This window comes from Mus musculus, chromosome 11 (genome assembly GCF_000001635.26).
Source record: "Mus musculus strain C57BL/6J chromosome 11, GRCm38.p6 C57BL/6J".
NCBI classification, from domain to species: Eukaryota; Metazoa; Chordata; class Mammalia; order Rodentia; family Muridae; genus Mus; species Mus musculus.
Genome location: NC_000077.6, coordinates 77,393,989 through 77,407,492, shown reverse-complemented (window position 1 = coordinate 77,407,492; position 13,504 = coordinate 77,393,989). Strand labels below are relative to the sequence as shown.

The following is a 13,504-nucleotide window of genomic DNA, read 5'->3' as shown; positions in this document are numbered from 1 at the left end:
TTTCATTGTTGTTTCGTTTTGTTTATTTTGGCTTGTTTTAAAGAAAGAAAGAGGGTATAGAGATGAGAGAGAGGAAATCATGACTATATTGTATGTAAATCAGTCTATATTGCATGAAAAAATTTATTTTCAATGAAAAATAAAAATATACAGGATAAGTCACTATAAATATACATTATGTTGGTCAAACTCAAAATGCTATAGATGTGTATTTTACTGAAATATATAGTATTCATATATTATAAAGTATACATAGTGTTTTATAAAATATATCAATATATTATATGTACATCTCTTAAGTAGTCTATGTATCTATACGTACTTATCTGTCTCTACAAGCTTTGGGGGAAGGTAGTAACCATTCTTACCAAATCTGGTTTTCTTAGTAAAGATCACTTGTTCACCAAGCTTTAGTCAGGCTCCTACACTTTGTCTAGATCTGTCTGTGCAATTTCTTGCAAAATTAAACTCGAGCAAGAACCCCCACTATATTTATCAGAAGTCTACACCATCTCTACTGGGTAATTCCTAACATTTAACTGGGTTTCTTCTCCTCCACCATCTCCTAAGTAATATATGATCACCCTGGCCTATCCTCAACAAAAATCACTTAAGTCATTTTAAGTCAAAACTTTATACTGAGGGTTCTCTGAAATCTAAGGCCTATTGAACCACTACAGATGCTAACCAGAGAAGGCCCTTATCCATGGATAAGTTCTTCAACCACCTGCAGGGAAGTGAGGCAGCAAATGGAAACACGCCTGCTGGGCCTCCATGTGAAAACATACTTGTAATGGTTATTTTTTGTTGCTTTTTATGATCAAACGCCATAACCAAGGCGACTTCTAGAAGGAAGAGCTTATTTGGATTAAGGATTCCAGAAGAAGAGTCCATAATGGTGGGGGAGGCATGCCAGCAGTTAGCTAGAGCAGGAAGCTGAGCTATCACATTTCTATCTTAGGCAGGAAGCAAGGAGCAAACTGGAAGTTGGTGAGGCTATAAAGCTTGTTCCCCATGAACTTCCTCTAGCAAGGCTCTACTGATTTCTCAAACTAAGCACCAACTGGGGACCAAGTTTTTGAATACTTGACCCCATAGGAAACATTTTCCACTCAAACCACAAGTTTATAGTGAAGATTTTGAGAGGAAAAGCACAAAGTATTTACATTGAATCCACATTGACTACAGGAAAGAATGAACTATTGAGAATCAGGCAAAGGTGTGAAACAGGAGGTCAGTCTGAATGAAGAACCTATTGCTTGACTGGCTGAAGCAAACAGTCCAGAAAAATGTATTTATAAAGAGTATATGATATAGCCTAGTGGTTTCCTTGTCTGAAATTCAGCCTAGATTTCAATAATGATTCAATAATGTAGGCGATTCTATCTATTAAGTTAATTTGGCACAAAGGTGTTAACAGATCAGTCTTCCCATCTGGAAACCAGTCTTCTGTTAGCTGCCTTTGGAACAAGATGTAGAATTCTCAGCTCCTCAGCCCCATGCCTGCCTGGAAGATGCCATGCTCCTGCCTTGATGATAATGAACTGAACCTCTGAATCTGTAAGCCAGCCACAATTAAATATAATCCAAAAAAGATTTGCTTTGGTCATGGTTTCTGTTCACAATAAGTAAAACACTAAGACAAACGGGATTTTTTTCCCTCTCTTACTTCTGATTTACTTATTATTATTGTGTTTGTGTGTATGTGTAGCTATGTTGTTGGTGTATGTGTACAAGTCATAGGACAACTTTGTGGAGTTTCCATCTTCATGTGGGCTCCAGGGATTGAATTCAGTTTACCACGTTATACGGTGAAAGAAGCCATTTCAGGAGCTGTCTCCTTTATTTTATTTTATTTTATTTTTTTCTAGACAGAGTTTTGCGAGGTATACCAGGGTCGAACTCATAGAAATCCTTCTACCTCAGCCTCTTGAATTTTGAGAGTACAGGCCTGTGCCGCAATGTCATCTTCTTAGATTCATTTATTTTATTTAATGTGTATGAATGAATGTTTAGCTTGTATGTATTTGCATCTCATGCCCACCTGGAACCGTTGGAGGGCATCAGATCCCCTGGAACTGTAGTTACAGATGGATGTCAGTCACCATGTGGATCCTGGGAACTGAACCCGGGGTCTCTGCAGTGTTCTTAATGGAAGAGCACTCTCTTCAGTCCTTTAAAGGTTTATGGGTTTTTTCTTTTATTTTTAAGAGAGAGTCTGTATATGTAGTTCTGGCTGCCCTGGAATTTACAATATAGACTATGTTGGCCTCAAACTCCGAGTGATCCTCCTGCCTTTGCCTCAGTTTGTTCTTTGCTTTCTAGAATAAAAGATCCCTTTTTCAGAAACTTGTTAGTTTTTAAAGGTTTTAATTCACTGCTTATTCATTCAAAGTACTTTCAGAAAACTGAATGTAAATAAGAACTTAGATGAAATCCTGGGCTTACCTGTTAGTGTTATAATGGCAGTGTGGTTACTGAGCCTCTAAAGACCTGAGGTGAAGTGGCACGGTGCCTGAGTCTTATTTTAAGATATTCCAATGAAAAGAGGAAGGAGGAGGAATGGATGAAAGAAACCAGGTGAAGAGTGACGGCTACTAAAGCTGAGTCATATATTTACGGGGATATATTTTCTACTTTGATTGTCTGGAAAATTTTTTAGTAAGCTAAAAAAGGTCAGTGCATAAATCATAAAAACAAGGCAAAATGGCTGTCAGGCAACACTTATCTGAAATATCTGCTATTCATACATTGCATATACTGTGCTGGCACATGAGCTGAGAAAGCAATGGTGAGGGGAGACATGCTCTCTTCCTTGTGAAATGTATGCTCTATTATTACTGTCTCAAAAATCAAATAAGTTAATTAAATTAAATAAAGACAGTGTCCTGTAACCCAGGCTAGCTTCTATCTTATATTCAAGGATAACCCTTCACTGGTCCTTCTGCCTCCACTTCTCAAGGCATAGGATTACAGGTGCTTACTACCATGCTTAGCTTCTGTGGTGATGGAGATGGAACTCAGGGCTTCAAGGATGCTGGGCAACATTCTACCAATTAAGTTATGTACTTAGCTTTATGTCTCTATTCTGATGTTCCTAAGAAAAGCTAGGGAAATAAAAACAGCAAAGTGGCTACCTTTAAAGCTTCTTTGTAAGAACCCAAACAATCAGAATAAAACGCCATCATTCTGATGCTAAATACACAGGCTGTACTCGACACTTTATGTTCCACGAGGAAGTTTCAAAATCAAATTCACATGCGAGAAGCTAAGAGGAACTAACATTTAAGTGGATCATAGTCTAGAGTTAGTCAACTGATTCTGAGGGACATTAATCACACAAAGCTATGGATAGCAGTGGATACGCATGAGGTGGACTGGGAGGCAGCTCTGGATTTCCTTACAAAACACTCAAAGCATATATTACACTTAAAATTACATTTATTTACTTATTTAGTGAGTGTGAGGGGTGTAAAGAAGTCAGAGGATGATGTGCAGACGTTGGTTCTCTCCTTCCTCCTGGGTCCTGGTAACAGAACTCAGGTTGCCAGGCTGAAAAGTGCACCAAGCTGAATCATCTCACTGGCCCATACATGTTATTCTAACCAGAGAATCTGGTGCAGATGAAGTCAGGTTTAAAAAATTAATTGTGTGCACATGAATGATGTGTGTGTATCATAGTACACAGGTGGAGGTCAGAGACATGCCTGTAGGGGATGGTTCTCTCCTTTGACCATGTGGAGCCTTGGGATCAAACTCAGGTTATCAGACTTAGTAGTTGGCCTCAAACTTGCTATGTAGTCTGGGAGGAGAATCACCTTGAACTGATCCCCACCAGTGCAAGGATGACAGGCAAGTGTTATCATGCCTGGTTTATATGGTGCTGGAGTTGGAACCCAGGGCATCATATATGTTACATAGGCACTCTACCAACTGTATATTCCAGGCCCAGGATTTCTTATAAACAAGATTTCAGATCTTACCACATGTTTAAACTTGAGCATGCCTTAGCAATCTTTAAACTAAATGTTCAATTTCTCAAATGTATTAAAAACACTTTTATCTGCAAACATAAATGACATAGAAACAACTGAATGGTGATTCTGACAAATTAAAAAAATCCTGACTCATTTTCCTTAAGTTATCTCTGTGTGTAGATATATGAGTATACTATGTTCATGTCTGTGTGCACTATGTATGTGGAGGCCAGAGGTCAACACTGGGTGTCTTCCTCAATTACTCTCTGTCTTATTTTCTGAGATAGGCTCTCTTTCCAAAACTTGAGCTCAGCAATTTGGGTAGACCGGCTGGCCAGCAAGCCCAGGGACCCCTGCCTTTGCCTCTCCAGTGCTTGGATTACAGGCATGAACTATAATACCAGCTTTTTTTTTTTTTCCTTTAAATTTCAAGTCCTCAGGGTTGTTCAGCAAGCACTATACAGACTATGCCATTTCTTTAGGTTTCTATGACAGTTCATATGCCAATTAGTGGCAACTGGTTGGCTAACTAAAAGCTGATAAAAGAACAAAAAAAACTTTCTAAATATAATGTTTGATATCTGGCCAAACTAGAGGTGGGCACCAAGACATTTTGGTAAGTGATATTCAGTGCCTGTGTTTTTAATACTTAACATATAGTATCAAGAGCTCATCATTCAAAAGATCATCTTAAAACTCTCAGTCCAACTTAAACACTGACACTAAGCCAAGTAGTTCACAGATCTATCTTGCACAAGAGGCTTCCTTATCTCCACCATCTAACTGTTGAAAATAGTTTTTCTGAGCACACACCACACTTTTGTTTTAAATTTATTTTCATCACGAGTCCGGACCTTGCCTCTGCATGCAGTATTTGTCCTCAGGGAAGCTGCATTGTAAAGATACACTGTCTAGACAAGCAGCTCACCTGATCCATCAGAAAGAAAGGTTTCAAAAGTATGTAAGCATTAAATTCTGGCCAAAAGAACAAAGTAAAACCAGTAGCTAAGATTAAGATAGACTTTAGATATAACATTAATAAAGAACACTGTCTTTAAGAGTCTGAGGAAGTGTCTGGATAAAAAATAAATCAAGTTATAAAATTTAAAAAAATCTCTAACTTATATTCTGTAGAATCACTGAAAAGTATGACCAAGGCTAAAGATATGGTTCAGAGCACTTATCTAGCAAGCAAAACAGGCCCTGGGACTGATCCCCAGCACGTTCAATAATGCCTTACCAAATCCATGATTAATTTACTGACATGGCAAGACATCCACAATAAACAGGCGGGAAGACATTATGTCTCGTACTTTTGCAAAACAACAAAACAAAATTAAGCATGGCTATGTTAGTTTACTCAGCCGCCTACACCTGACCCCATGCAAATATAAGACAGAGTGCAGAGGTGCTCATTCAAACAGCCAGGAACCCCTTTTCTCAGAGGGAAGGAAATGATTATTTATCTCCATTCCTTTTTGAACTGTCTGATTTGGAAAACCAAACCAAATCCCATACAATACACTTAATTTTCAGAAAAAGGTAAACTCGTTTTCATTGCTGAAAAATTTAATATATTATAAAACCAGGAAACCTTAATTTTCTTAAATTACCCTGCCAAGTTCTTAGCTTTTGTAAAAACTTTATGAGGCTACTGTAAATATTCTGAAACTCATGGATTTCTCGTTTAATTTTTTTTTAAAGATTTATTTATTTATTATATGTAAGTACACTGTAGCTGTCTTCAGACACACCAGAAGAGGGAGTCAGATCTCATTACGGATGGTTGTGAGCCACCATGTGGTTGCTGGGATTTGAACTCAGGACCTTTGGAAGAGCAGTCAGGTGCTCTTACCTGCTGAGCCATCTCACCAGCCCTCTCGTTTAATTTTTAAGTAGGTGTTTGATAATAAGGAAGAGCACTATAAAACCATTTCTTATTTAACAACTTAAGTTTCTTAAGTACTGAAGTGACATTCATGCCTGCACTTGGCAAGCAGGACTCCTCCACAGGAGAACATTGGGTTTTATTTTTTTGTTTGTTTGCTGTTTTCAGTGCTTAAGCAAAAAGTGGGTTTTGGTTGGGTTAAGAAGAAAAAGAGCAAAAAAAGCAGGATTTTCAGTTGACTATCCAACTTTTAACCTTATGTACAAGTGCTGAGATAAGAATTTTAGCATTCCAAATAAACTCCAGACAAAAGCCTGTGCTCTGGGTCTACAAACGCCCCTTTCAGTTACAAAGTGCTAATTTGTGCACAGTCATACAATGCCTTTACTCATTTTCCTGAAAACGACTCACTCAATAATCTGAAATGTAGCGACTATGGAACAATTCAAAATAACCGTAAAAAGGCTTGTAGTTTGAACGCAGAGGCATGAGTTAATTTCTTTGAACTCACATTCTGTAAACTTAACACATCCTACTTACTTTCAGTTGAGGCTCCATGCTTTAGTAGGAAGAGGCTTTAGTCCTCAACGCTGCCTTCCTAACTTATCCTTCAGCCTTTCAAGATTCATATGGGAAATTATTTTTATATTTAGGGGTTCAAACTAAACTCCAGAAGGTTTTCAATGAGAAAAAGATAAAACCCATGATAGCATCCTTAGGTTTAACTTTTCCCATAGTATACCATGTTCAAAAGCTCTCATAGCTCTTGAACCAGGCGGCCTAAGCTGTGAACAACACCAAAATGTTGTCAAGACTTAGTCAAGACCAAGGCTCGGGACCTGCGGCAAGAAGGAGGAGCTGTTGAAACAACTGGACAATCTGAAGGTGGAATTGTCCCAGCTTTGCGTCGCCAAAGTGACAGGCATCCAAGCTCTCCAAATCCATCTCCCGAATCCTCACTGTTATTAACCAGACTCAAAAAGAAAACCTCAGGAAATTCTACAAGGTCAAGAAATACAAGCCCCTGGACCTGTGTAGAGCCACGAGCCTGGCTCACCAAACACGAGGAGAAGCTGAAGACCAAAAAGCAGTAGCGGAAAGAGCGGCTGTACCCACTGAGCAAGTATGCAGTCAAGGCCTGGGACAATGACAATAAAGTGCAAGGCTGACTGGAAAAAAAACAAAACCAAAAAAACTCCAAGCAACAACAACAACAACAACAACAACAACAACAACAACAAGAAGCTCTCATAGCAAATACACAGCCTGTACAAGTGACTACTGATACTGGCTTTTGTTGTAGTAAGTATACAACAGGTTTTAGTAGAGTTGTTTTCAAAGTGTGATTAGCATCTTTTGGAAACTTGCTAAAAATGTAAATTACCTCTCCCTTTCTCCCATACCTCCCCAGCAGCCTGCAAGAACCCAACTGGAGGTGATTTTGATATACCCTAAAGTCTCAGAACCACTGCTTTAGAGTACTAAAGCTATAAAAACCATGCTCTGTGCCCCACAGCTGGGTTCCCCCGACCCCCATGTATCCCTGGCTGTCCTGGCTCACTCTGTAGACCAGGCTGTCCTTGAACTTGGAGATCTGCCTGTCTTTGCCTCCTGAGTGCTGGGATTAAAGTGTGGACCACCAACTACTGTTGGCTTTTAAAAGAATTATTTGAGAAATATGTGTATTAAAAATACAGATGGTCAGCAATATGGTGGCTCAGTAGGTAAAATTGCTTGGTGTGAAAACCTGATGATCCAAGTTTAGCCCTTGGATTCTAGTGTGGAAGGAGAAAACCAACTCCTGGCCTCCATGTGGCATGCTTGCCCTACTTACTCTCTCATGCACACACAAATACACATACTTAAGACACATAAAATACCTTTTGAAAATGCAGACAACAATGAGAAGATGGCACAACAGGTGAACTCTCAGTGAGACACCTTACTTCAAAAAAGAAATTAAGGTGGAGAGATGTGGCAAAGACACTTAACGTCAACCTCTTGCCTCTACATGGCACGCGTGGGTGAGTGTACTTGCACACATGTCAATGCCACACACATTTTTAAAACTTTTAAGAAAAAGTGTGCATCAATCAATCAGTTAATAATGAATAAAGGAAGAAAGTGATTAAAATGGAGAGTTGGTGAGGAAGATGATATCCAACATTAATTTGTGGCCTCTACATGTCTATGTGTACATTCTTGCGCGCACGTGCTCACACACGCACGCTCACACACACACACACACACACACACACACACACTCACACACAAACTGAGCAGAATCAGCATTCGAGAAAAAAAGTTAACAGAACTTTAAAAGTAAAGCAAATGCGGACTCAGTGAGTCCAGAGGGTCAGAGGCTTGACCAGCACCCATTGGCAGCCTCACACTTTTCTTCTCACATCTCTTCTCGGAAAGAGAGTACAACAGTTATTTGAATTTAATATGCTCGTGGGCTAAACCTAGAGGATAACTTCAATAACTGCCTAGTGTACTTCCTCCTATCTATTCTGTATTAGCTTCTAGGGAATCTTCCTTAGATACTGTAGCTGGTTCATGTTATTTCTTGGCTAAAAAAAAAATTGTATTTCACAACGCTTCATAAAGTACTGATTGGCTCTATGGCTACCTACGGAATCAGATACAAATATAAATGTGAATAAGCCACATAGGTTTTCTGTTTGTTTTTTCCTTCCCCCTAAGACAGGTTGTCCTGGAACTCACTATATAGATCAGGCTGGCTTTGAACTCACACAAATATGCCTGCCTCTGCCTCCCAAGTGCTGGGGATAAAGGTGTGCAGCCACCACATTCGGTCCCCATTTCACACTTCTTCAGGTGTCTATTTAATCCTGTCAACTGTGAAGGTAGTTAGGAAATGAGGAAAAGGGCAAAGACAGCCTAAGGTAGCTTGTCTAACATCATGATTAGCAAGAACCTGAGGCCAAGTCTCCTGACTCTGAGGTCAGCAACGGTTGCTGGCTGCTTCATCCATACCTTGCCCTTTTCTATATGTGCTTTTGATTAAGCTATGTTCTTATTTAGAATGAATTTGTCGACTTAACCTCATCATCTTTTAATATCTGCTCTGTTCCACGGCCTAATATAAAAGCTTCTCCAACTAGGACAAAGTTCCATTTTATTTCTTCCTTTTTCTGAACTTGAGCTGTTGTTATGGAGAATAATTTACAAACCAGCTCACTTTATAGTATGTTTTACAATAATTAAATTCTCAGCTGGACTGTGGGGATATTCCACCTAGGTCTGAGCATTAAGTTTGAACAAAAAAACTTTAATATTTGCTATTATTTTAGGCAGCCTTTTGAGGAAGAAAATTATGATGTCATTAACTTACCAGCCTTATGTTGTCTTCTGGGCGGAGTAATATGAACATTGCTTGAAGATGCTGTTGGAGATCACCTGGTGAAATTTAAAAGGCAAAGGATGATTATTCTCTATTCAAAAATCAATAGAAAAGATTCTTTTTACTTTAGTGACTTGTAAAATTATGACTTACTGAAAGACTCAAATTGTTATTTTTACATTTTAATATTTCACTGTGAGTGCACACTTGCTCATGTATCATGAAGACACTTTCTGAGGAAAGTCAGAAGGCAACTTGTAGAAACTGGTTTTTTCTTTCCACTATGTGGGTGCCAGGATTTGAACTCAGGGTTGTCGTGCTTGCAGCAAGCACTTTTAACCTACGGAACTACCTCATACATTTCTGTTGTTACTTAGGACTGGTTTTTACTGTGCACCCCTGGCTGAGCTGAAATTCTGTATATGTAGAGGAGGATGGCTTCCAGTTTACAGAGATTAGCCTTCCTCTGCCTTTGGAGTACTGGGACTAAGGGGGTGAGTCACCACACCCAGCTCCATCTCATATTTTTATCATGTGTATATAGGTGTGTAGGTGTTCAATGAGACCTGAAGAGGGTGTTGCAGTAGGTTGTGAGCCAACTGCTTTGGGTGCTGAGAACAAACTTGGGTCCTCTATAAAGGAGAGTGTGCTTTTAACAGCTGAGCCATTTCCCCAGGCCCATGAACCTTTTTATTAGACACAAAAGTCAGATAAAATTATTGGTTAGATTTTAAACTTTATATACTTACAATGTTATTTATTTATTTATTTATTTATTTATTTATTTATTTATTTATTTATTATGTCTATGGATAGTCTATCTGCATGTACACCACATGCCAGAAAAGGTATTAGATCACATTATAGATGGTTGTGAGCCACTACATGGTTGCTGGGAATTGAACTCAGGACCTCTGGAAGAGCAGTCAGTTTTCTTAACTGCTGAGCCATCTCTCCAGCCCTAATTTCTATTCCTGTAGTAAGAATATTCATATGCATTTAACTTAAATACTGTTAGATTCCCTTTATTTTCAACAGTTTAAATTGGTTAGTGGAAGATATTAAAATGAGAGTACCTATTAAGTAGAACATACTGGGAATAGTTATTCTCCTGAACAAATTAGGTGTTTTTAACATGCCAACTATTATTTGAAACCTCATTTATTCTTAGATATTTTATAACACTATATTGAAAATCCTTTGAGTTAAGATATAAGATACTAATGATGATGCCAGGCATGGTAGTACATGTTTTTAACTAATCCCAGCACTCAGGAGCCTGAGACAGGTGGATTTCTATGAATTCAAGGCTAGCCTGGTCTACATAGTAAGCTCCATGCAGGCCAGGCCTACATGGGTCTCAAACAACAGCAACAGTAGTACCACCACCAAAACCAAACCCAAAACAAAAGAGACTAAATGTGTGTGTGTATGGTGGAAACTCACTATGTTGTAAGATTGTGTGTGTGTCTTGGGGGGAAAATTTGAACACAGATACCTTTTATGGATGGATTGTATGGATGAACAATGACTCCCTCAGAAGACATGGGTTGTTAAGTGACAGTCACCAGTACTAGGTATGGGATCCCTCTCTATAGTCAGAGTCTCCACAGGCACCAAACGACACAGGCTGTTGTTATTGCTCTCAGTTGCCTACCAGAACTATATGGTACATCTTACTGCTGATGACACAATATACTTTGGCTGTAGGACATAGAGAAATCAAGCTGGAGCTGACCTGGAAGTTCTTCTCTACTGACTGACTCTCATAGTGCCAGAAGGTGCTATGCAGGCCACTGTGGGGAGAGAAGCCATACAGCCCACCTGCATGCTATAATACTGATCTCCCAGACAGGATGTATCCACTCTATAACAGTGGCACAAAGGAGATGGGGTAACCACAGGTTCTAACCACCTGGATTGGATTTGAGGCCTGGTCCACGAGAACAAATCTAGACCTGGTACTGTAAACCAAGGTTCTAATGGGCATAGGCTCTAGGGAAGAACCTACTACTGTTGTTTTCTTAAACATGTTGAACTGCCTTTTGAGTGTTTATGCTTATACAGAGATTAGTGCTGCCCTCAACCTTGACCAGAGAAACTTCTCTCTGCAGTGGTCAACAGTCAGTAACCATCATACCTTAGGAATCACTGCAGCTATGGTTACCAGCACAAGAGCAAATCAAACAAGATCAGTAAATATTCCAATAGGTAGCACAAATCGGACTTAGTGGGTTATTAACAAAAAAGGGAGTGGCCCTCAAAGCAAGAGGGGGATGTGCTGGAGGTGCCTGAGGAAAGTGGAATGGAGAGGTGGGAGTGCCTGGAGGAGTTGGAAGGGGAGTACGGGGTGCACACAATCTATTTTTTTAAAAAATGAAAGATTATTTTAAAAAAGGAATATAAGACACAAATTTTCTTATTTCTCCTACTCTGTCCTAGGAAATCCAAGGATTTGGCTAACAGAGAAAGATAATATGCTGTCATGGTCTAAGAACCCAAAGCTTTATTTCTGCTTACCTAAGGTATTTTTAAAAGAGCTTTAAGATGTCTGACACAGCCACATAATCATGAATACCAGTGTAGCATTTTTTTCTTTCACACTAGCCTTGAAGCCTGCAGAGGAAATATTATTTCCTCTGTGTTCACCTCATAGCTTTTAAGTATGACATTAGCTTTGCAAGAAGTAGTGAGCTAGGAAGAAAACCGAGGAGGTGTGCTCAACAGTTGACAAGTCTGGAACTTCCCTTGTTTTTCTCAAGGAACATTTTTTTTTCCCCTCACTGTTTCACTGCTCCCTTCTGACTAATTCCAAAATTACAGAATCTTTTCACTTTCAATATTAAATACAAGATCCATTCTATTATGTCTTAAACCCAGAGACAAAATCTGAAGCCGGCTTGGGTTCTATGAAGCCTCATCTCCAAAGAAACAAAGAAATAAACAAACAGGTATACGCCCCACACCCCAAAAACCTACAACAAAACCCCCTCAAGTTTATATCACATATGGTGTCTCATACCTAAATCTAAATGCACAAGAAGATGAGGCAGGAAGATGACTGTGAATCTCAGGCCTTTCTGAATGTAACTATATCTGTAAAAAACCCCTAAGACCAGGGCTGTGGATACACTAAAGCAGTAGGGTGTTTGCCTCACATGAGAGCAAGACCCCTGGCTCTGTCCTTACCACAGGGATACAACAAACAACAGCAGCACCAACTTAACTTTCTTCTAGAAGACCAGGAGACGTAGCCCTGGGAAGGACTTGGAGGATGCAGAACCTCTGCAGAACCCTGAATAGGAGGCCAAAATTCCAACTCAAGGCACTAAGTGGTGCAGAGATGCAGCTGTGTTATTTCAGTGTCAGACAAAGCCCAGGATTTCCTTCTACTGGGAGGCCTTGCCTGAGGTGTATGTCTAGAAGCCTAGTTTTCTTACCTGTGAGAAGTTTTGCTATGAGCAAGCTGAGTATTATTTCCTACAGGGAAATCATGCTTATAAAGAGCAACAGTCAATATAGCTTTAAAGTCCTTCCTTCACTTTATACTCTTTGCACATATTTCACTACTAGTAGTAGTTAAACTATAGACTAAGTCTGATTAAAGAATTTCCATCATTTTCCTTTTAAAGATGTAGATTGTCACTTACTAATAATATAATTTTTAAATTGTCAAACAGTGTTTGAATATTTTAAATGATCAGATAAAAAAGTCTATCCAGATTGAAAAAGCACACATAGGAATTCACCAGATACTGTAAGCTCCTGATGTACTCTATCCTGCTACTATGCTGAGCTGAGCCAAGGCAGTTTTTGTGGCGGTTTGGCTTTTATAAACTTCATTTCTACATATTTTGCCTCAACTGTCTAGTCTAAATCACAAATCTATTTCATGTTGCCTGTGTTACACCTGCTTTTTTTAAAATGTAAGTAAATAGTAATGTCAAGTAGAAATAGTTTAGTGTGACAAGCTCCCCCCACCCCGAAAACAACCAAGGCCAGGCAGAAGCTAAAAGCAACAAACTCCATTTACTATTACATGCCATGGGGCAATTTACCCAAAATTAATCAGGTGAGTTGGATTTAAAACAATGGTTTGTCTTATTTTTACTCTCCACACCCAACAGAAATAAAGGCTTAGGTTGGCTTATTTCCTTTGAGTAGTCACGTCTGTCTTGTCTCTTCTTTTCTTTTCTTTTCTTTTCTTTTCTTTTCTTTCTTTCTTCTTTTTTAAAAAATATTTATTTATTTATTTTTGGCAAAATACTCACC

At 39.0% G+C, this 13,504-nt stretch overlaps 1 protein-coding gene and 1 pseudogene across 6 annotated transcripts in view; one reads left to right on the top strand and one right to left on the bottom strand.

Annotated features, from left to right (window-relative positions):
- The window catches only part of Ssh2 (slingshot protein phosphatase 2), a 244,064-nt gene that overhangs the window by 52,728 nt on the left and 177,832 nt on the right, over positions 1–13,504 (bottom strand). For all 6 annotated transcript variants that reach the window (XM_006533227.4, XM_030245966.1, NM_177710.4 and 3 more), the window contains one exon: positions 9,224–9,288. In XM_006533227.4, coding sequence (XP_006533290.1) covers positions 9,224–9,288 — 65 coding nt within the window. The remainder of the gene's footprint in view (positions 1–9,223; positions 9,289–13,504) is intronic.
- On the top strand, positions 6,629–7,038 carry Gm30976 (predicted gene, 30976; annotated as a pseudogene).